This window comes from Carica papaya, chromosome 9 (assembly GCF_054855325.1).
Source record: "Carica papaya isolate Zhongbai chromosome 9, ASM5485532v1, whole genome shotgun sequence".
NCBI lineage: Eukaryota > Viridiplantae > Streptophyta > Magnoliopsida > Brassicales > Caricaceae > Carica > Carica papaya.
In genome coordinates, this window is record NC_142317.1 from 1954532 (window position 1) to 1975320 (window position 20789).

At 34.8% G+C, this 20789-nt stretch overlaps 4 protein-coding genes across 4 annotated transcripts; 2 read left to right on the forward strand and 2 right to left on the reverse strand.

Annotated features, from left to right (window-relative positions):
* The first annotated feature begins 3119 nt into the window (after positions 1-3119).
* DMR6 (2-oxoglutarate (2OG) and Fe(II)-dependent oxygenase superfamily protein) lies at positions 3120-6351 on the forward strand. The gene is made up of 4 exons (XM_022053662.2): positions 3120-3624; positions 3715-3962; positions 5470-5794; positions 5899-6351. The coding sequence occupies exons 1-4, from the start codon at positions 3427-3429 to the stop codon at positions 6142-6144; spliced, it is 1017 nt and encodes a 338-aa protein (XP_021909354.2). The 5' UTR covers positions 3120-3426; the 3' UTR covers positions 6145-6351.
* A 312-nt stretch (positions 6352-6663) lies between these two features.
* On the reverse strand, positions 6664-8438 carry OMT1 (O-methyltransferase 1). Its single transcript, XM_022053485.2, has 4 exons — positions 7935-8438; positions 7370-7680; positions 7214-7278; positions 6664-7107 (listed from the first exon to the last, which is right to left on the reverse strand). Exons 1-4 carry the CDS (start codon positions 8351-8353, stop codon positions 6805-6807), a joined length of 1098 nt encoding a protein of 365 aa, XP_021909177.1. The 5' UTR covers positions 8354-8438; the 3' UTR covers positions 6664-6804.
* An 8450-nt stretch (positions 8439-16888) lies between these two features.
* On the forward strand, positions 16889-18880 carry NACA2 (nascent polypeptide-associated complex subunit alpha-like protein 2). Its single transcript, XM_022053486.2, has 4 exons — positions 16889-17064; positions 17161-17266; positions 18159-18277; positions 18366-18880. The coding sequence occupies exons 1-4, from the start codon at positions 16984-16986 to the stop codon at positions 18711-18713; spliced, it is 654 nt and encodes a 217-aa protein (XP_021909178.1). The 5' UTR covers positions 16889-16983; the 3' UTR covers positions 18714-18880.
* Positions 18881-18980: 100 nt separating this feature from the next.
* Positions 18981-20688, reverse strand: LOC110823282 (peroxidase 5-like). Its single transcript, XM_022053646.2, has 4 exons — positions 20158-20688; positions 19865-20056; positions 19598-19760; positions 18981-19517 (listed from the first exon to the last, which is right to left on the reverse strand). Exons 1-4 carry the CDS (start codon positions 20380-20382, stop codon positions 19108-19110), a joined length of 990 nt encoding a protein of 329 aa, XP_021909338.2. The 5' UTR covers positions 20383-20688; the 3' UTR covers positions 18981-19107.
* Between the last annotated feature and the right edge of the window lie 101 nt (positions 20689-20789).

Genomic DNA, 20789 nt, shown 5'->3' on the forward strand with positions numbered 1-20789 from the left:
CTCATAAGCAATGGCTTGATTAAGGGAACCCACCAGAGCGAAAGCGAGTCTTCATAGGACAATTGTGGATATAATATTCATATAAAGAACTAAGTGAAATAATTCAGTTTAAAGGAAGCCCACTTAGCAATTTACTATGTGGACGATCAAATTCGGTTGGGCCCATGAAAAATATGGACTCAAATGATTATCTTTTACGCTATTATATTATTATATGTTTTGGTCAAACGAAGTTAAAATTTTTATACTCTATTTAAATATTAATATATTTTAAAAATTTATTATAATTTTAGTATTAATCCGAAAACCTTATTCTCTAGAAATCCACTTGGTTGGTGGGTGGGAGACGTTTGATCGTACTAATTTATTTCAATCTATTTCGAATGATATGAATATTGAAACGGATGTAAATAAAAAAAATTATAAATTTAAAATGAATCTAAAGCGTATATCATTTTAATAATATATTAATTAATAAAATTTTAATTTTTAATTATCTTAGAATTAGTTAAAATTTAGATAATAAATAAATATCTAATATCGTATATCTATAGTATTATTTATATTTTAATTTTTGAATTACTTTATATAATTAATAAAATAAATAAGAGATAGTGAATGAACATAGGGGCTCCACACCTGCAGCATATCCCTATGTGTGGCAGACAATTAAATTTTTCTTAGCCGTGGGGTTTGGATTTGAATTATGGGCTACGATCCAATTAAAATGGCCGAAAGAACACCCAGTCAAGTCAACCATATCCAATTATCAGACCTTCAAATCCGACGTACAAAATGGTTTCAACTATATAGTATATTTACCCTATAATATATGTGCATGTTTATATTGATTACTATGTATGTATGTATGTGTGTGTGTGTGTGTATGTATCCGTGAAAACACCGCGTAGGGTGAAGAATTTGCCACATGTCCAAATCAAAGATTACGTTTGTATACACGTATAATAGTGTAGAATAAGAATTCCACTAAGTAAATAATCGAAATTTATTTCACGTGTTAAAATTTAAGACTCAGATAATGATACAATGTACGTACACATCAATCGATAAAAGTTACAAATTTGAAAAATTTAATCAAGATATTTAATTAAATTAATTATTTATTCATTTGGCCACTTTAAAAAAATAATAGTATAATGAATATCACGCGTATATATCTAACTAATCGAGAAGACTACATGATTATTTAAGAAATAGACAAAAATGTTATGATCGAAAATTGATTGGATCTACTTGCTCGATTTAGTTAATAATCGAATAATTAAAAATAAATTAATAAAAGTTTATTTTTATTTAATTTTTATGAATATATTATGTTATAATTATTAATTTTGAACAAATAAGTGTATTTATTTAATATATGCAATTATTAAATTAAAAATTTTAATTTTTCGGATTTTAACCTACTTAAATCGATTATAAACGGAGATCATTTTTATTTTTTATTTTTTAATATTTTTATTGGAGTAAGAGGCCTTCTCGAATTTGAAGAAAATGAGAACATGGCATTGTCACCTTAAGCGTGCCGTCGTCATCGAATGACGTCAATTATTGCCGTTAAGATGACGGAATATTTTTTTTTTTTTTTAAAAAAGCAGAATAATTAGGATTTTTAATACAAATAAAAAAAAAACAAATGATTTTCAAATTGTAATAAATTAATTTAATTAAAATTTGTACAAATATGATAAATATTTTTATTGTCTTGTTTTGGATCCCATATAAATAATTTAAAATATTTAAAGAAACTATAACTTGGATTTTTTTTTTATTTAAAAAAATTATTATTATATACCCATTTTTTAATTTTTATAATTTGTGAAAAAAAAAACTCAAAAAATTAATTTAAAAAATAGAGACTGAGTTTTACGTGTAAAATTATTTTAAATTTTCACGATATTACTCTAAAATGTATTAAATTGGTAGAGTAGGGGGAGTTTCTTTGTGGGGGCAGTACGGATGGACACATCAAGAATATGTGCCGCCTTATGAATGGTAGCCACGCATGTGGCCTTCCTCCTCTTGTGGTCACTTATGCTACCCCTTTCAACCAGTCACCGACTCCAATCTACGTTTCCACTAGACCCTCCGGTTTAATTTCAAACTCAGTTTTATCTAATATAAATATATTTATATTAATTATTTATTTAACACATATTTTCAATACGTCATATTATCGTCTGTACTATTTTTATTTATTTTATTAAAAATTGATTTATTTTTTTAAAATTTTATAAATAAAAATAAATATAAAGTTGGAATCATAGTGTTATGTATTGTACTTATAAGTGGGAGGGACTAAAGTCAATTATTTAATTAATAAGGCATCCTTTAGCGACCTTGGCATTGTCTTTTAATTATGTGTTTCGTTGTTAAGCACCCAACATGATTTTGATTAATATCATATAATTTTGAGTAAAGTAATTCTCCACTATAAATTATGTTATATGTAAATTAAAAATCCAAAATCATCATTATTTAATTTTGTCACATTAATTGTGGAAATTCAAATGAATTGCTGATGTAGAACCCTAAATTTTCAATGTATATATATATATATATATATATATATGTAAGTAGAATTTGCCACGACTTCAATGGGGCAGGAGGAGAGATCTACCTCAACTCCAATGGTGGTTACGTAGGGTTTTAGTATTAACTCTTGGTGGGCTCTCTTAACCTTTCCTATAATTTATTGTGAATTCACACACAAAGCTTTTCCGCATCTTATATACTCTCATCATTATATATACTCTACGCGATAACTGTAAAATTCAAATTTTCTCTTGACACCATCAACTCCTCTAATTTTGAATTCACGACCAATTTTTTATATATATCGACAGAAGTTGTATTGCTTGATCGAAAAATTTAAGAGATTATTTTAAACCCGATTGAGTATTTGAGGATCGAGTTTCTTGATACTAAAATCATCAAAGACGATTATATATATACAAAGCTAAGGTCGTATGAATTATTAAATTTGACACTTAAAAAGCACTTAATGTAACGGTGAGCTAAGAAGAGGGGACTAAATTGAAAATTTTTAACAAGTATAGATACCAATATGTTAAATTAAATAAAATTTACAGTGCATGGAGCTGAGTGTAAACAGCGCGTAAGCCATATCAAGAAGGCTACACATGTCAATCCACCATTGGCTCGAGACTTAATCAAGAGCTTCGTCAACGAAACAGCTACTGTAGTTTGTACTGCAGCCGATATCTCGTGCGTCTATATAAACATTGTCCGTCCGAATTCTTCATCATCTTCTACGGAACCTTTCGAACAGGAATAAACAAAGAAAGTAAAGGGTGCTTGTTTTTTTCTGCCCCATTAATCTTTCTCTTTCACTTGTATTTTTAATCTACAGTTTATATATATATATATATCTGGGTTTGTTTAATGGAAACAAAAGTACTTTCCTCCGGTGTCCGGTACGAAAACTTACCGGAAAATTACGTCAGACCGGAATCCGAGCGTCCCCGATTAGCGGAAGTGTCGGCTTGTGAAAACGTCCCTGTTGTAGACCTGGGTTGTGACGACCGGACCCAAATCATCCAGCAGATTTCCGATGCCTGCAAGGACTTCGGCTTTTTCCAGGTACATATATACTTATGTATATAGAGAGCGAACTTTGGTCGATTCTATTTATGTGGGTGTGTATATATATATATGCGTATTATATTATAGGTGATAAATCATGGGGTGTCGGAGGAGACAAGGGATGGAATGATAGGAGTGGCGAAGGAGTTTTTCAGTCTGCCGATGGAAGAGAAGATGAAGATTTATTCCGATGATCCGGCGAAGACAACGAGACTGTCGACGAGTTTTAATGTCAAAAAGGAGAAAGTTCATAATTGGCGAGACTACCTTCGTCTCCATTGTCATCCTCTTCACAAATACATGCCGGAGTGGCCTTCTTCTCCTCCTTCTTTCAAGTAAGTATGTTCATATATATACATACATGCTCCGCCTTCCATATCTCGTTATGACTTTTCTTCTGAATCAATTTGATATTTTCAGAGTTTCCAACCGAACTGATGTCACCCACATTCATCTCAAAACTCTTATATAAATTTTAGTATTTTTAATTGCACCCAGTTCGAATGCCAAAGTATTCATATATTAATTCAATTGTCATCGTATACATATACATATACATATATATATTATATTCTTCCATGTCTGAAAATTTTTATAAAAATTTGTCTTATTATAATATTCAAAATGAATTGTATCTCAATTTCAAATACACTGAAAAGAACACATGAACCATAACTCACGTAAAGAATAATAAAATTTAATTATAATTAAAGTACACATGTAATGTTACACTTCCCAAATTTTTTTTTTAAATATCAATTTATAAATTAATATGCCAACATATATACATATATGTAAACAATCTATAAGAATTAATTAAAATTAATAATTTTTTAATCACATTTTTTTTCTTAATTTTCGTCTTCTCCAAATTGTGCCACGTTTTGCCCACGTGAATTTTGTATACTTATATACATACCCAATTGATCTAGTACATATATATATATAGAAATATTGATGAAAGGCATTAATAATTAAGGAAAGGATCAAGCCTGTCCCTTTTTAGTCATATAGCAAAGGAGGCAGCATAGGCTTCTAGCATTTACCACTTCTGCAGCCCTATATCCCTAGGTGTAGATATGGATACGTAAGAATTATGACGTCAGAGAGGACGTCATCATTGAAAATATATATTTTTTAATTCAGATAAAAAAAAACGAATAAATGAATTTAAAATGGAAAATAAACGACAAACCGCCGACCGCCGTATGCTTCCACACAAGACACAGTGACCCTGTCCACAGGTAATGACCGAAACCAGGAAGGGCCATGAATCAGCTTGTGGTGGACGGCTGGGATCGGGTGTGGACACGAACACCAACACATGGGATGTATGGAAAAAAAAAAAAATGAACCCGGTCTTCGGTTGACTTTTTCGAGTCATCCGACGACGTAATCCATGATTCTGTTTGCTGAGGTCATCATCCTTCTTGCGTCTTCCCTTCCCAAAGATAAAAATAGAGATAGACAGTATTGCCACGTAGGTTACACGTATGAACACACATCTTTAGGTGCCGGAGCACCACGTTGTATACGGTGTCGTTTTTGTTTTTTGCGTAATATTATTAATGTATTAGATTAGATTATGTAAAACCGCGTTAACATCAGCAGATTTAAATCACGTGGCATGTCTTCCGCCGTTGATTGGTGCGACAATCCGGCGGACAGGACAGCTCCGGAATCTACGTAATTATTTTTAATTGTTGATAGCTTAATCATGTAACAATATTATATTGTTGAACGGCATATTTTTCATTGAATTCATTTTCTCTTTATTCTGTGCGATGTATATATTTTCCATTGTGTTTTTCTTAACATTGATAATCATACATATGCTTGCAGAGAAGTAGTGAGTAAATACAGTATAGAAGTGCGGGAACTAGGATTGAGAATAGAAGAATTAATATCAGAAAGCTTGGGACTGGACAAGGATCTGATAAGAAATGTGGTGGGGGAGCAAGGACAGCACATGGCGGTCAACTATTATCCGCCGTGTCCTCAGCCGGAGCTGACTTACGGATTGCCGGCTCACACCGACCCTAATGCCCTCACCATTTTGCTTCAAGACCTGCAAGTCAGTGGCCTCCAAGTTCTTAAAGATGGCAAGTGGGTCGCAGTTCATCCCCAACCCAATGCTTTCGTCATTAACATCGGCGATCAGCTCCAGGTAATTAATTAATCATTGCGTACACATACATACGTACATACACACACATATATATATATGTAGAGAGTATTAATGCATTGTGGGATTGATTTGATTATTAACAGGCGGTGAGCAATGGAAAATACAAGAGTGTTTGGCATAGAGCAGTGGTGAATTCCGACAAGGTAAGATTGTCAATTGCATCTTTCCTGTGTCCGTGTGATGATGCAGTGATCAGCCCACCTAAGCTGCTGACGGCGGATGGGAGTGTAGCCATTTACAGGGATTTCACTTACGCAGAATACTATAAGAAGTTCTGGAGCAGAAACTTGGACCAAGAACATTGTTTGGAACTCTTCAGGAACAAATAGCCTCTTCTTTTTAATAATATTCCCCGTCATTTCCATTTCTTTGCTTCAATTCTCTTTTTTCTTCCTTCCTTCCTAGTTTTTCAGATTGTTTTTTGTATAGATTTTGTTCTATATAAAAACTAATCTAATGATCTATTTTAATCATAAATTAAGAAAAAAAATCATAGCTATACGTACGTATGTATGTGCGTGTTGCTAATTAAGTCACTCTTGGTAATTTTATTTTTTTTTTCTATAAAAAATTATTACATATTTATTAATGAATTTTAATTAATTACTAAACATATTAATTTATTTAAAATTTTAATGGGCCACTGGGCTTTAGGCCCATCATTGAAGTTCCTTGTTTCATTTGGGTTGCGGCGTAAAACACGATGAAGCCCGGCCCAACCGTCATAGCAAGCTCATCATCCATCCATCTTTGGAAAAGTTGAACGTGAGTCAAACAATACGACATGTGTATTTGTCGTTTAATAGATAAAATATATATGTTTTTATAAAAAATTATAAGAACATCAATTGACATAAACATCACAAAGTCACATCTTTATTATAATTCTCATCAACAAAAACCAATTATGATCAAACCCAATTCCAACATTTCAGCCAAAAGGCCTTTGCTTTATACTCTTTTTATGTACCGGAGGTGACAAGACTCTTTTACACGTTCTTAAGAAACTCCATGACATAAGTGTCAAAAGCACTGCAAGCTACTCTGAAACCTTGGAACCCGGCTCCCTTGGCCAATGCCTCAAATTCCTTCTCCGTTCTTTCTTTGCCACCCGGGTTATGCGCCAACATGATGCAGTCAATATGCACAACTAGCTTGGTGGCAAGGCTGGGATCCGGAGCCACCGGAAGAATGCATTCTGCTACAATCACCTTACCGTTGTCTGGAAGTGCTTCGTAGCAGTTCTTCAAGAATTTCAAACAGTGAGCATCACTCCAGTCATGGCAGATCCACTGCAATTACCCACATTGTTAATCCATATGAAACTTGTGAGTTTATTGAAAATTGAATTTGAAATTTCAAGATTCCCAGAAGACCCATTATAAGAGTCGGACTGACCTTCATGAAAATGGCATCTGCTTTAGGAATACTGACAAACATATCTCCTCCCACGTGCTCCACACCTGTAATCAAAACCACTCATCTCCATCAAGCCCAAGTGAAATTTTACTGGTTAACTCCATTAAAATTGTTGGGTAAGGTTAAGAAATGTACTGGGATATGTGGGTGCATCTTCAATCACGTGGGGCAGGTCAAAGTTGATGCCTTTAATTGTAGGGTACTTGGTGACAATCCTATTGATGGTGGCTCCGGTGCCACCTCCGACGTCGACCAGCGAGGTGAGTCCCTCGAAGCCGGTGTAGTCTTCGAGGATTTTCTTCATGGTAATGGTGGAATGATTGGACATTCCCAGGTTAAAAACCTTGTTGAATCTTGGATCTGTGCCATGATAATCAAAGGCAGTCATCCCGTAAGCCCTGTTAAAGGGAATCCCACCTTCAAGCACTGCATCTTTCAAGTGGTACCTGTCAAGAAACAGGGGCGATCAATGGATTAAATTTTTTCCCAAACGCGGTCTAATTATATTCTCTTGTTACAAATTAATGAAGTGAAAAAGCGGATAAATAAAGAAGATCAACAATTGGTTCCTTCTTCACCCCATTAAATTCTAAGATTAGCATCTCTGTTTCCTCAATTTTTGCATTTAAAAAAAAAAAAGATGTGGAAGTTGATCATTTGAACAAAAAAAGTTAAATAAATGGAGAAATTAGCCAATTACCAGCTTTCCATGAGAACCTTATCCTGATTCATGAGGCAGAGAGCAGCCATAGACACACCATCTTCATTCTTCGTCAGAAACTTGCAGACCGGGCCGAGACCGTAGAGACGCTCGACTCCGCCGTCGGGGAGGTCGCGGAGCGAGCAGGTGAGGATCGAATAAGTCGCCAGCAAGCGCAAGATCCGGTCAAGCATGACCGGTGCGTCTGGGTTACTGGTAGGAAGCTGAGAAGCGATTTCCTTTGAGGACAAGACGGCGCCAGAACCAGCTTTCGCCATGATTTCGAGCAGGTCGAGCTCCAAAGAGGCTTTGAGGACCATGGGAAGAACAGATGAGCTGGCGAGCTGCATGGCGAAGAGGTTTGCTTCCTTGTCAGAAACTTGGGCGGGAGTCATCTGGGTTTCTCCGGTTGATCCCATGTTTGATCTGGAGATTTTTCTGGTTTGAGTTTCTGAAGGAAGAAGAGAAATGGGGCTGTGGTTGGCGACGATGGAGAGACGAGTGTGGTGATATATATATTTCTAGATGGTATACAGTCAGCAAGCTCACCTACTCTAATGAGTCACTTTCCCTTATGATGGACCCCACTACCCACCACCTAACCCCACCTAAATTAATTCGGTAATTTTTTTTAATGGAGTTGAAGTTAAATTTTTGTTACTTTTATTATTAAAAATGTTAGTTAAAATATTAATTTATTATTAATATTTTTGCATTTTACTTAAATTTATAAATTTAAAATTCATTAAGTACATTAATACTTGATTGCAATAACATATTTATAATATTTAATTTAACAATATTTATAATAATTAATAGTGACATATATAAAATAATTAATTATTTACTTTATTAATATATACGTAGACTTCTACTTATCATTTTGGACTTAATTCAAACAAATTATAAAATATTTAAAATAATATTTTGTAATATTTAAATTTTTTTTACCCTCTATTTAAATCATGATAAATAATAGAATTTTAATATATAATATTTTACAGTCGTAAAAAAATTATGTTTGTTTCAACTTTCAATGTTAACAAATAATATTTAAGTGGTAAAATTTGGGATGAATTTTTAAACCACCAAATTTGTGGTATTTGATGAACATTTTATTTGTTTACCATTATATCATAATATAATATAATTAATTATATATGTATACTGATAATTAAAAATTTATTAAAATAATATAATAATATAAATAATAATTATTTATTTTATTAAATATAAAATTTTAATTTTATTATGTATAATAATTATTTATTTAAATATAAATATAATTATATTAATAAATAATTTTTATTTTTTTATATTATTTATTATTATATATGATATATAAAGATAAATTAATAATTTAATTAAAAATATAATTATTTTATCGTATCGTCTAAATAAAAATATATTATTAACATACATTAATATATCATCATCTAAATATAAAAAAATTTACCATTATAATTATATGTTATTATTATTTAATTAATATTATTATTATACATTAATTAATTAACACTAAAATTTATTCAAACAAAATAATCACACCCAAATTATTGTCAGGTAGGAAAGAGGTGCACATGCACTGTACTTGGGATTTGGCTACCATACAATTAAATAAGTTGGTACGCATCATTAAACAAAAAACTAGACATAAGTTTCTTGATAGGTGGGTCCCAACCACTAGGTTTGTTGAATAGTGGAGCCCACGCCTTTGGTATACTAATATTTTATTACTAATAATATATAGTGGATAAATTTATTTATATATTTACTGCTTAAATTGGTCAAAAGAGGCGGAATTTTTTTTTTTTTTATATATTTTGATTTCAATTAGTGCGGGAGTCACGTGGTATTTATTAGTATATCATATAAATACGACAGACACGACGGCGTTTCATTATCTTATATTATGATTATTATATTATTAATTATAAGGTGGTTGGTAAGAGTGAGTCTGACGTGTAAAATTCTGATTGGCTGACAAATTTGGCTGCTCGGGCTTCGTAGTCTCGTTTTGACCAGTCAATAACATCTCACCCACTATTTCCCCCTCCGCACCGCACCACACCTCCTGCACCTTTAAAAAAAAAAAAAAAAATCAAATAGAAGTTAAATTAAAATTATACTACGTAAATAATATTTGTATAGTTATAAAATATAATATAAACATTATTATATATGAGTAAACTTATACTGAAATAAATATATTTTTAATAAAAATATAAAAATTATCATATTTAAATTTTTAGTAAAAATTTACAAATAAATTAAATATGATAAAAACATGTGACTAATAACTTATCTAGTATATAATTTCAAAATCTATGACAATATTTTATTTTATTTTTTGTAAACTACATGGAGATATGTCTTTCTCAAAATTTATTATTATTTTTTAAAATAAATAATTAAATAATATTTCATCTTAAATTAAATATAAAATATCTGTAGAGATATTATCTCAAAAATATAAATATAAATATAAATATATATATATATATATAGATTATCTTGTTTAGAAATATAATGAAAAAAAACATCGTGTATAAGACATAAGATAGTTTTACAATCATCAACAACAAATTTGAATTCATAGTAATATTTTTCTTTGGACATAAACACTGCATGCACTAATTGAGCATTAGTCTCATTCACCCTTGGACCTTGAATATTTACGACAACGAAAGAGAGTGCACTCCGGCATCCTAACAACTCCTCAAATAAAGGATATCGACACCCTTAAAATTTCATAGAGAATATACTGATTACGTTCTCCTCAAATAATTGTCATAAATCTAGCATCGTTGATTGAATTATTAACCGTTCCGTCCACATTATATGTCCATAGCCCTTGGTCCGTATTCCACTCGATTTCTATTTTTATCTTTAATTTTTTTAAAAAATAATTATTATATATTTTATAATTAAACGATAAATAACCATTGTTTTTATTTTAATATATTTATAATTATTTTTATATTATAAAAATAAAATATATAATTATTATATTTTAATTATATTAAATATAAAATTATTTCAAAAAATGAAAAATTTACACATGTCAATTCCTGGTATTCCTTATATGTATATGTGTGTGTGTGTGTGTTAATTGATATATTGATTATGTAAGCATGAGTTTGAGTCCAATTATAATTATAAATGGGTTTATTAATTTTAAAAAAATCTTTAACATTGAAATGGTATTTTAAATAGATATTATAAGCTAGTTTGACAGTATGGAATCTTGGACTGCGACCTGCGATAACGACGTCGTAGGACTGTGGCACCACTCCCCTTCCTATCCAAGCAGCTTCCTTCCTCACTTCATACGTTACTTGTTTTCTCACCTTTTATATTTATAACTATATACTCTCAAACACTCAAGTTCATGTACTTATTTTCAACGTACATATTTTATTTATACAATAAAATTCATATGATAAATACTTATATAACGTAGATGGTGGCCAAACTAACCTAACCATATTACTTTTATTTTTAGAGCTCCTAATTGATGAATTTTTTGTTGAATTTTTTTTTTGTTGGTTTAATAAATGAGTTTAATGTATACTTTTTTACTATATATAACATGTAACGATTCTGAAAATTCAAAATGAAATATATAATAATTTAAGTGCGGAAACGAAATAAAAAATTAAGATTTATATTCCTTATAAAATAATTTAAAAATACTAAATAAATATTACATAATGAATTTTTTGAAAGAAACACGAGAAATACGAAAAATAATAGAAAATAAAAAGTATTTAACATCTACTCGCAATCTTCATGCAGATTGGACTCTGTAACCAGGTTCTCTTGATTTGAAATGATTAAATAAATGATGAGTTACACTAACCCAGTAAAAATATCACACTATATCACCGGCACAAAAATAAAGGTTGATAGAAAATTAAAATAACTAATAGAGCACTAAATTTAGTAAATTCGTTTATCAATCATAAAATCATTTACCGTTCACTTACCATTGTAGAATTTATAAAAATAACCTATAGAGACAATAATATCATACAGATCATAACTTCATGTACAATCAGTAATATAGAACATATCATAAATTCATATTCATTAACAATAAACAAAATCATAATCATTTCTCCTTTCACCAGCCTACTAGTATCCATGGGGGTTCATAAGGGTATCCCCATTACACGTGAACAATTTTCCTTAACAATCTCAATTACAAGGCTATACACATACCCCGTCCGGTATGAGCACCAAAACATTAAACCTCAATATCTCATCCGGTATGAGGGTAAAGAGAGCTGTTCCCATACCTCGTCCAGTATGAGACAACGTTCACGGTAGGGTTCCCTATGAACCCAGTCCGTCCATCATCTCCTAGTATATCTAGTGAGACTGTCATCCTATCTGTTTATTTGATCACATCAATTTCTTATTTTTCCTTAGTCTCCGTTACCAAATCAAATATAATCACATAAATAAATAAACATGCATCTGGTAATGCAATCATGTCTTAAATCCCAAAATCAAATAGTGGTCAGGTAAGACAGTAATACATGCATTTAAACTATAAAGTATATAAGCCATATACCATCATGCTTTTAGATTGTAAAATAAATCAACAGAGAATAATGTCCGATTCGGGCTCCATTAGCAATCGATAATTAATTATACAAATTTATTTAATTTGTACAAAATACCATATTATTATTTATTCAAACTTCAAATCTATGATGGGAAATACGGTAAGGGGTCATTACTTGATTTGACATCGAAAAAGTAAATAGTTTACTGCATTTACGGGCGGTTATTGGGTTCCATAAATTTTTATTCGGAAATTGAAACGTGCTTATAGTACTTACAAATGTCCTAAATAAACCCAAAAATTAATCTCCGGGTCTATTCGGCTAATTTCAGAAATCCAGCACGCGGCTCCGCCCTGTTTCGGGGAGGGCGCCGCCACTCGGGGTGGCGGTCCGCCTCGGATCGACTGTTTTTGGTTGAATTTGGTCGATTTTGTAGCACCCGGAAAGGAGGAGGAAAAAAAAAAAAGCCACATCAGCAGCCACGTCAGCAGGCCCGGTCAGCAGTCCCGGCCAACCAGGACCTGCCACGTGACAATACCACGTCGTTCCAGAAAGGGCCACGTTGGCAATCCGCGTGGGCGCGATTGGACGGCCCAGATCAGGCGGACGATCGGACGACCCAGATCTAATCACACGGACGGCCCAAATTTAATCAAAAACGGACGGCCCAGATTAAATCAAAATGGACGGCTGAGATCAAAGGGCAAGAGGTTATAAAGAGAACCCCCACACCAGACCACAAACCCTAGCCGCCTGCCGCTCGCCGGAGAAGACGAACCAGAAGCCGGCCGCCGCCACCCGCCGCCGTACCGAAGGAATTTCCGACCGCCGATCGAGGTAAATTTCGTACCCCCGACTCGTTTTTCCACGCTGATTCCTCCTGTGGTCAAATCGGAGCCAAAATCTCGGCCAAACGGCCGGAATACGCGGCCGAAGCCCAGCGGCGCCGCCGCGCCCCTTCTCAGTTTTTACCTCCGATGAGGCCCTTCCCGGCCTCCGTTTGATGCAATTTTTATATCACCGTGATCACCATTCTTTTCTCTACAGGTTGACCGGAGCCGAATCACCAAAATACGAACCTCGCCGGAGAGCCGCCGCACCCGAGAGCGCCGCCGCCGGTAAGCTCCATTTTTCCGTGATTTTTTGGCCCCCCGAGGGCCCTAGGGTTGTTTTCTCACAGGGACTGATGCGAGTGTGGCCGAATTCGGCCAAAAACGGCTGAAAACAGCTAACTCGAGGCGACTCGCCGCCGCCAGCGGCGGCGCCATCGCCGGAGCACGGCGGAGCCGCCGTGCCGGAGTTGTGATTTGGGCCGAAAGAGGCCCTGGGCCTAATTTGGGTTTTTTTTTGAACACGTGCAGGTACCAGTAGTGCGTTTCAGTTCCCCGAGGAAAATTCAGGGAAAATTAGGGACAGCCTGCAAGCGCACTGTGAAGCCGTGTTCGGACCCCGAAACGAGTAAGGACCCCTCACCCTATTTCCTATCACGGTATTAAAGTTCAAAATGATAAAACGGTATTTCTTGAATTAACGAATGTGTGAAATTGCTTAAGGTGGCTAATGGAGCCCGAGTCTAGTGTGATTGGTGATTTACTGTTATTTGGCCTGTTTACAGCTTTAAATGCAAAATGAGGTTTGATGTGTTCATTTTACAGATTTGTGTGCATATACTACGTTTTTATTAATCATGGGTTGAATGACTGAAAAACTGATACTGTATGTTGTCTGTTTGGCATGAATTACGATTTGCTTGTTTAAATGTGAATTGATGATGCTGACTGAGGAAAAGGAAAATGAAAGATTGTGTAGACTGATAATTGTATTATGGGGGTCAGCCTGACTAGATATCCTGGGAGATGGTGGACAGACCGGGTCCGTAGGGAACCCTACCGGGATTGTGGTCTCACATGCCGGACGGGGTATGAAGATCTTATGGTTTTGGCGCCCATACTGGACGGGGTATGGGGACGGCTCGTTTCACCCTCATACCGGACGGGGTATGGGGACGGCCCTGGAAACTGATTATGAATGTTAAAGGTTAACGGGTAGCGGGACCCCTATGGACCCCCACGGATACTGGTAGGCTGGTAAATGAGAAAAAGATATGTTGTACAATGATTGAATTACAAGAGGCGTGATAAGTGTTATGTTTTACAGCTTATATTATTCCATGATTATGATAATGTTATTGTTTTTCTTATATTGTTTTCATAAATTCCACCGAGGTAAGTGGATGGTAAAGGTTTTATTATTGATAAAAGGTTTTGTTGTAAATTATGCTCCATTGGTCTTTTTGTGTTTTCTACCCACCTTTACCTCCGTGACGGTGAGATATCGTGATGTTCTTACTGGGCTAGTGTAGCTCACTCCTTATTTAACCATTTCAGATCAGGAAGACATGGTTCCCGAGCCCGTTCCGCAGGAGGACGACGAAAGGGATGCCTAGAGACTCTGTAGTCATGCTCATAGCTTTGTTTTCGAGTTTCTCTTTTAGTTAGTTTAACCTTTTATAATTTAAGTACGTTTTTGGTTTTCGTGTAAGGGATGTTAACTGAAATTTTGATCTCGCTTCCGCATTTGATATATTTAAATACTCATTTCATTTTAATATTTCCGGGGCCGTTACAGATTTTATATCGATTCCTGCGAGCACACAAACTAAAGAGCCTCGGTGAGCCGAAAAAATAGGAAAAATCAAAACTCGCCGACAGCGGGGCTATCCGGTGCAGCAGCTCATCTGGCTCATGTTGCGGTTGGGTGTTTCGCTTCGGTCAACCTGTAGAAAAGAAAACGGTGATCACAACGGTGAAAAAATTACGCGAAACGAGAATCGGAAAGGGTCTCATCGGAGATGGTTTGTGAAATTCTCCGCGGCAGCAGCGGCGGGCTTTAGCAGTCTTTTCCGGCCAATTGGCTGGTTCTTTCACTCTGATTTAGCCATGGGTGGGTTTAAAATTGGATTTCGTGCAAACCTTTTCCGATCGCGAAAAAAAGGTAAAAAAAATTTTTCACCTTTTTTTGGCGGTCGGAAAAGGTTCCGGTGCTGCGGTGGGTAGTGGCGGTCGGCTCCCCGGCAACTGGGTTGTCTTCTTTGCTAGGGTTTGGGTTTGGGTGCGTATGAGGTTATTCATACCCATACGCTTTTGATATGAACCGTCAATTACTTTTAATATGGACCGTCCGATTATGATTAAATATAGAGTGAATCTGAATTGTTCATTGTGATTCAATCTGAGCCGTTCGTGAGCTCGTGCGCGTGGGAACGAACCTCAGTTGTTCGATCGCGCACACGTAGATCGCCCACATGGCCTCCCGCGTCAGCACTTCTGCCACTTGGCATATCCTGGTTGGTCGGGGCTGCTGATCGGGCGTTTGACGTAGTGCAATTTTTTTAAATTACATTTTGACTCTCAGTTTCTGATTTTTCTTTAAAAAATATCATCAGAATCTAAAATTTCACTATTTTTTCCCAAAATTATTTTCAATTTAATCTTTTATCAATTTATTTAATTTTTTTCCATTAAATTAAAATAAAATAATATACAAATAAAATAATTAAAAAATTATATTTATTAATTAAAAAAAAAAGAAATTTTAGGTGGGTATTACATAACATGCTATTTATTTATAAACCCGGTTTAAAATGATCGAATACGGTTAAATTGAATTGAGTATTAATGCATGGGACTTAGATATATGCTTAATATGTGCGGACATCATTTTTATAATTTTTTATTTTTTGATGAATAAAATGAGAAATGCAAAAGTATGTCGATATAAATAGGCATTTATAATTCTCGAATCACACGCGCGTCATTTTATTTTTTTAAAATTCAGTCACTAAAAAAAAATAATTTTTGAGACTGTGTGTTGATTCAGAAGCATCTAACCTATGAAGCAATCAAATCTTCTTGCATGTTTAGATTTATCATATCATGATTTAATTTGAAAAAGTTTTCTAATATCTTTTATTTTATATAAATTGTGAATATGATTGAAACTGTAATATCTTATTTATAAATATGTGATATTAACTAATTAAAAATGTAGTTTTAATTGAAATTTTAGACAATTTAATTGAGATTATTATATATAAAAAATAAAAATTGCACCTAAAAACTGAGGGATTCTTGCACACAAAATAATTGATTATAGTTAAAATACACACAGCAATTAATGTATAATTTATTATTATTTTATAATTAAAATTTTAATTGGACTGCAGTCAAATATAATAACGGGCTTCAGTCTATTACAAGGGAGAAGAAAGCTTTAGCCTTTTAAGCCTTCTTCGTTCACGGGCTCTATAATAACGGGGTTCAAAACCAGACCCAACAATGGAGGATGAAAGAATCCAGAACAAGTCCAATATAAAATCAGAAACCCTTAATTCCTTATCATCGCCGAACTCCACGCCAACTCTTTCTCACTCTCCATTTATTATCCCTCTACACAACGAACCTTAGAACTCAGCCATGTCGCCCGCTCCAGCTGTTGAAGCCGCCGACCTTCAGATTCCTATCACAGACGAGCCGGAGAAGAAACCTCAGCATCTGGTATTGCATGCATGATGGTTTCTGTTTTTTTTTTTAAATGTATTAAAACATGTTTTTTTTATTGTCTGATGGTTTTGTCCGCGAAATGACTTGCAGAGCGATGAACCCGTGGTTGAGGACGTAAAGGACGACGATAAGGACGAGGATGACGACGAAGATGACGACGATGAAGATGACGACGAGAAAGTAGATGGAGCACAAGGTCCTTCCTTTCCCCTTTACATTTTAGGTTTTTGCTTCGATTGTCTTGTTCGTTATGGGTATTGTACGTTGTCTCTTCATATAATTTTTTTAGAATGATTATCTGATTCTTGTATACGGCAGAACATAGGTTCCTCTGGATCTATCTGGATGTTGATGTTATTTCACTGGGTTTACTGTCAATTTGTTAGGGCATTTTCCTGGAAAATTAACTAGAAACTTATCACGTTTGCTATTAGGTCAAGAAGGAATTTGGGTTTAAATTTTGTTTCTGAAAAGAGTGTGGTGAACATGGATTTTTTTTTTTTTTTGCGCTTTGGTTATTGTTTAACTTCATTGCTTAGTAGCTGCAGCATTATGGAAATTCACTTGCTTATGGACATAAGAACTGTTATCGAATTGAAAGTTATCTTATTTGCGAGAATTAAGGTTCTGCCTTGCCTTTTGCTATCTTTAAGCTTCATATCTTCAAATAAGTCATCATGCTATGGCTCGTCTTGGGGGTTTTTCTTTAGCTGCATAGATTTCATTGGTTGAATTGGATGTATTTCAACTTGTTTGTAGCAATTTTAATGTGTCAGTCCTAACAGGGTTTTTTGGAGAAGTAAATTCTTCCAAGTTTTTCTCTCGTTATTTCTTTAGTTCATTTTCAGTCATGATAACAGAGGATGTGTGATTTTTCGGACTTGTTTCGCCACAGACACTGCAATCATCAACTGTTTTGTAATTTGAAGTTCATATATTCTAACACATGAGAAATGATATATTTTGTGTTTCTGTCTTTTTTTCCAAATACATGCTTTGAAAAGTAGTCTTGTTGCCATTTTTAGTTGCAATTGCCACCTTTTATGTTTTGTTTCGAGCTGTCTTTTTACTCGACAAATTGGGTACAGGTGCAAATGGGAGTTCGAAGCAGAGCAGAAGTGAGAAAAAAAGTCGGAAGGCAATGTTGAAGCTTGGCATGAAACCTGTCACTGGCGTTAGCAGGGTGACAATTAAGAGAACAAAAAACGTTAGGCTTCGGTTTTGATATGATCTTTTTTATGGCTTACCTGAATGTTTTATCTTGCAAGAACTAAGGTGATTTCCTGGACCTGTAGATCTTGTTTTTCATTTCAAAACCCGATGTCTTCAAGAGCCCACATTCCGAGACTTATATCATATTTGGAGAGGCTAAGATAGAGGACCTGAGTTCTCAGCTGCAGACGCAGGCTGCTCAGCAGTTCAGGATGCCAGACATGGGATCTTCTCTCCCAAAATCAGATGCTTCTGGTGCTGCTGCTGGACAAGCCGATGAGGAAGAGGAGGAATTTGACGAAACTGGCGTGGAGCCTCGTGATGTTGATTTGGTTATGACACAGGCAGGCGTTTCGAGAAGCAAGGCTGTAAGGGCTCTCAAGAATCACGATGGAGATATTGTTAGTGCCATCATGGAACTTACTACTTAGGGAGCTCTCATGCTGTTCTGCAGATGCATGAATTTTTTGAACTAATCTCAAAAATTGAGTCACCATAGTTAGGTTATTTACGGTTGATGAGTAATCCTTGTCATTTTTAATTTCCTGACTTTGTGCTTCGATACTTCACGGGCAATTAATTATTCAACATTTCACTAGGGTTTTGTGATGATGCAAGGGTTCCATCATTTTCGTGTTCTATCTTGTCATGAAGGAACCGGAATCACTAACTAAAGTTGGCAGAGAAAGATCTGATGATATGTATATATATATTGATGTGTGTATTTATGTATTTTATTCTCCTTTTCCTATTACAGAATACTAGTCATTACCATTTTAAATAAAACCCAGTGGGTTGGATCTCCCCGTTCTCTCTACTCTCTAACTAGCCGTTCACCGCTCTGCAATGTGCTCGGATCTCTCCTGCGCCCGTCAAGATATCAAGCTGGCCCATCTTGACCATTGCCGCTGCAAATTTCGTCCTCCAAAGCAGGGCGTTCCTGGCATTTTGGTGGACTTGAGTTGCTGTTGCAGGGCTTGTGAGCAGCGTAGCATCTGAGGTGAACAAGCTCCGGTTTGCCAGCACATCCGCGTAGTAGGCTGTGTCGGTCACTACCGGGGTAGCTGGGTTCATGTTTACCACCACGTTTGGATTGGTGCTCTTTTGCGGACACTGCTTCTTCAATTGAGCTGCGTAAATTGTGTCCAGACTCGGGTCCTGCTTATTCGTGCCGCTGAAATTGTAAAGTCTGGCACTGAATGATGTGCAGTGAGCTCGCCCTATGGTGTGCGCTCCTGTATAACACATGTATATATTACCTCAGATACGTATTTAAAACATATACATGTATGTATACACTGCATGTAGTAATTACCAGAGAGAGTAACCATTTCTTCCTGGGTGAAACCCTTGCTGGCAAAGAGTTGAGTGAGTTGATTAAGGTTAAAAGTTGGGGGAGGTAAGATTCGTGTTTCTGAAGCTACAGAAATCCTGCCGTCTCTTCTTCCCGCTGGAACATCATAAACAGGCCCTCCTGTCTACACCAAAGAAAACGATATAAAAATTGATTTATACAACAATTAGTAAATAAAAACAAAGAAAATTATAATTCAGAGAGTATTAAGTAAAAAATAGTTCTTACAATCTGGATACTATCTCTTGCGGCGAAAGCAATAATATCAGCACATGAAACAACTCCTCGACAAACAGCTTCAAGTCTAGTCTTGACACTATCTATGACTTCAATTCCTCGAAGACTCGGATTATTGACAGGTGAGTCTTTCTCTGCCTTGTTCGTAGAAGTCGAGTCGATAAGCACCGAGCCATCGCAGCCCTGATTTAATCATACAACAAAGATCGTTAAAAACCAAGAAGATCTAAATTTTCAACTACAAGGTTGAGAGCGAAAAACTTATTTGTCTCGAAAGTACTTACTCTAACAAAACAATCATGAAAGTGCATTCTAACGAGTCCAGCTGCTATTCCTTTGTCCTTAACAAATGCTCTTTGAACTTCATCCTTAACGATAAACTCGACTCGGCCACATGAATTTTGATAGAATCCAACCCTGAGCTGACTCAAAACATTTTGTAGGCTACAAATTATCACAATAGCAGCCAAAGTTACCACTGCTCCATTGTTACTCTTCTTCCCACTCATTCTTTTGAATTGGTACCCTTCAATTCTAACTTGGTTAATCACTTCCCAATGTTTACCTTAACCCATGATCAAACTGCTATTACGCAAATTTATAGTTGAATTTAGGCATTAATTTATGGAATTGAGTGTCCCACTTAAAATTTAGAGATCACCTTAATAAGTCAATTTGATTTAGTAGGGAAATATATAGTCTTCTAGATTGTTGTTAGTGACTAGAGCATTAAATTTGATTGGTAATTATTAATTAGTGTTTAATTAAGCAGTTAACATATTATTATTTATTCTATAAGAAGTCAGCAGGTTAGTACATTTTTTTTCTTTATAATAAAGTAGGTTTGAATTAGATTCCATTTCTGTATGTGTTCTTGTTTTGAGGTTATTTCTATTGTATTATACTTGTTGTGTAT

What these genes read in the sequence shown, in the direction of transcription:
- DMR6 (XM_022053662.2), top strand. Translation starts at nt 3,427, where the DNA reads ATGGAAACAAAAGTACTTTCCTCCGGTGTCCGGTACGAAAACTTACCG. An exon ending in TCTTCTCCTCCTTCTTTCAA is followed by an intron (nt 3,963 to 5,469) that starts GTAAGTATGTTC and finishes ATATGCTTGCAG; the next exon opens with AGAAGTAGTGAGTAAATACA. An exon ending in ACATCGGCGATCAGCTCCAG is followed by an intron (nt 5,795 to 5,898) that starts GTAATTAATTAA and finishes GATTATTAACAG; the next exon opens with GCGGTGAGCAATGGAAAATA.
- OMT1 (XM_022053485.2), bottom strand. Translation starts at nt 8,353, where the DNA reads ATGGGATCAACCGGAGAAACCCAGATGACTCCCGCCCAAGTTTCTGAC. An exon ending in AAGGTTCTCATGGAAAGCTG is followed by an intron (nt 7,681 to 7,934) that starts GTAATTGGCTAA and finishes GTTTCTTGACAG; the next exon opens with GTACCACTTGAAAGATGCAG. An exon ending in AGATGCACCCACATATCCCA is followed by an intron (nt 7,279 to 7,369) that starts GTACATTTCTTA and finishes TTTTGATTACAG; the next exon opens with GTGTGGAGCACGTGGGAGGA.
- NACA2 (XM_022053486.2), top strand. Translation starts at nt 16,984, where the DNA reads ATGTCGCCCGCTCCAGCTGTTGAAGCCGCCGACCTTCAGATTCCTATC. An exon ending in AGAAGAAACCTCAGCATCTG is followed by an intron (nt 17,065 to 17,160) that starts GTATTGCATGCA and finishes AATGACTTGCAG; the next exon opens with AGCGATGAACCCGTGGTTGA. An exon ending in CAATTAAGAGAACAAAAAAC is followed by an intron (nt 18,278 to 18,365) that starts GTTAGGCTTCGG and finishes CTGGACCTGTAG; the next exon opens with ATCTTGTTTTTCATTTCAAA.
- LOC110823282 (XM_022053646.2), bottom strand. Translation starts at nt 20,382, where the DNA reads ATGAGTGGGAAGAAGAGTAACAATGGAGCAGTGGTAACTTTGGCTGCT. An exon ending in TTCATGATTGTTTTGTTAGA is followed by an intron (nt 20,057 to 20,157) that starts GTAAGTACTTTC and finishes TGATTAAATCAG; the next exon opens with GGCTGCGATGGCTCGGTGCT. An exon ending in AGAAATGGTTACTCTCTCTG is followed by an intron (nt 19,518 to 19,597) that starts GTAATTACTACA and finishes TGTGTTATACAG; the next exon opens with GAGCGCACACCATAGGGCGA.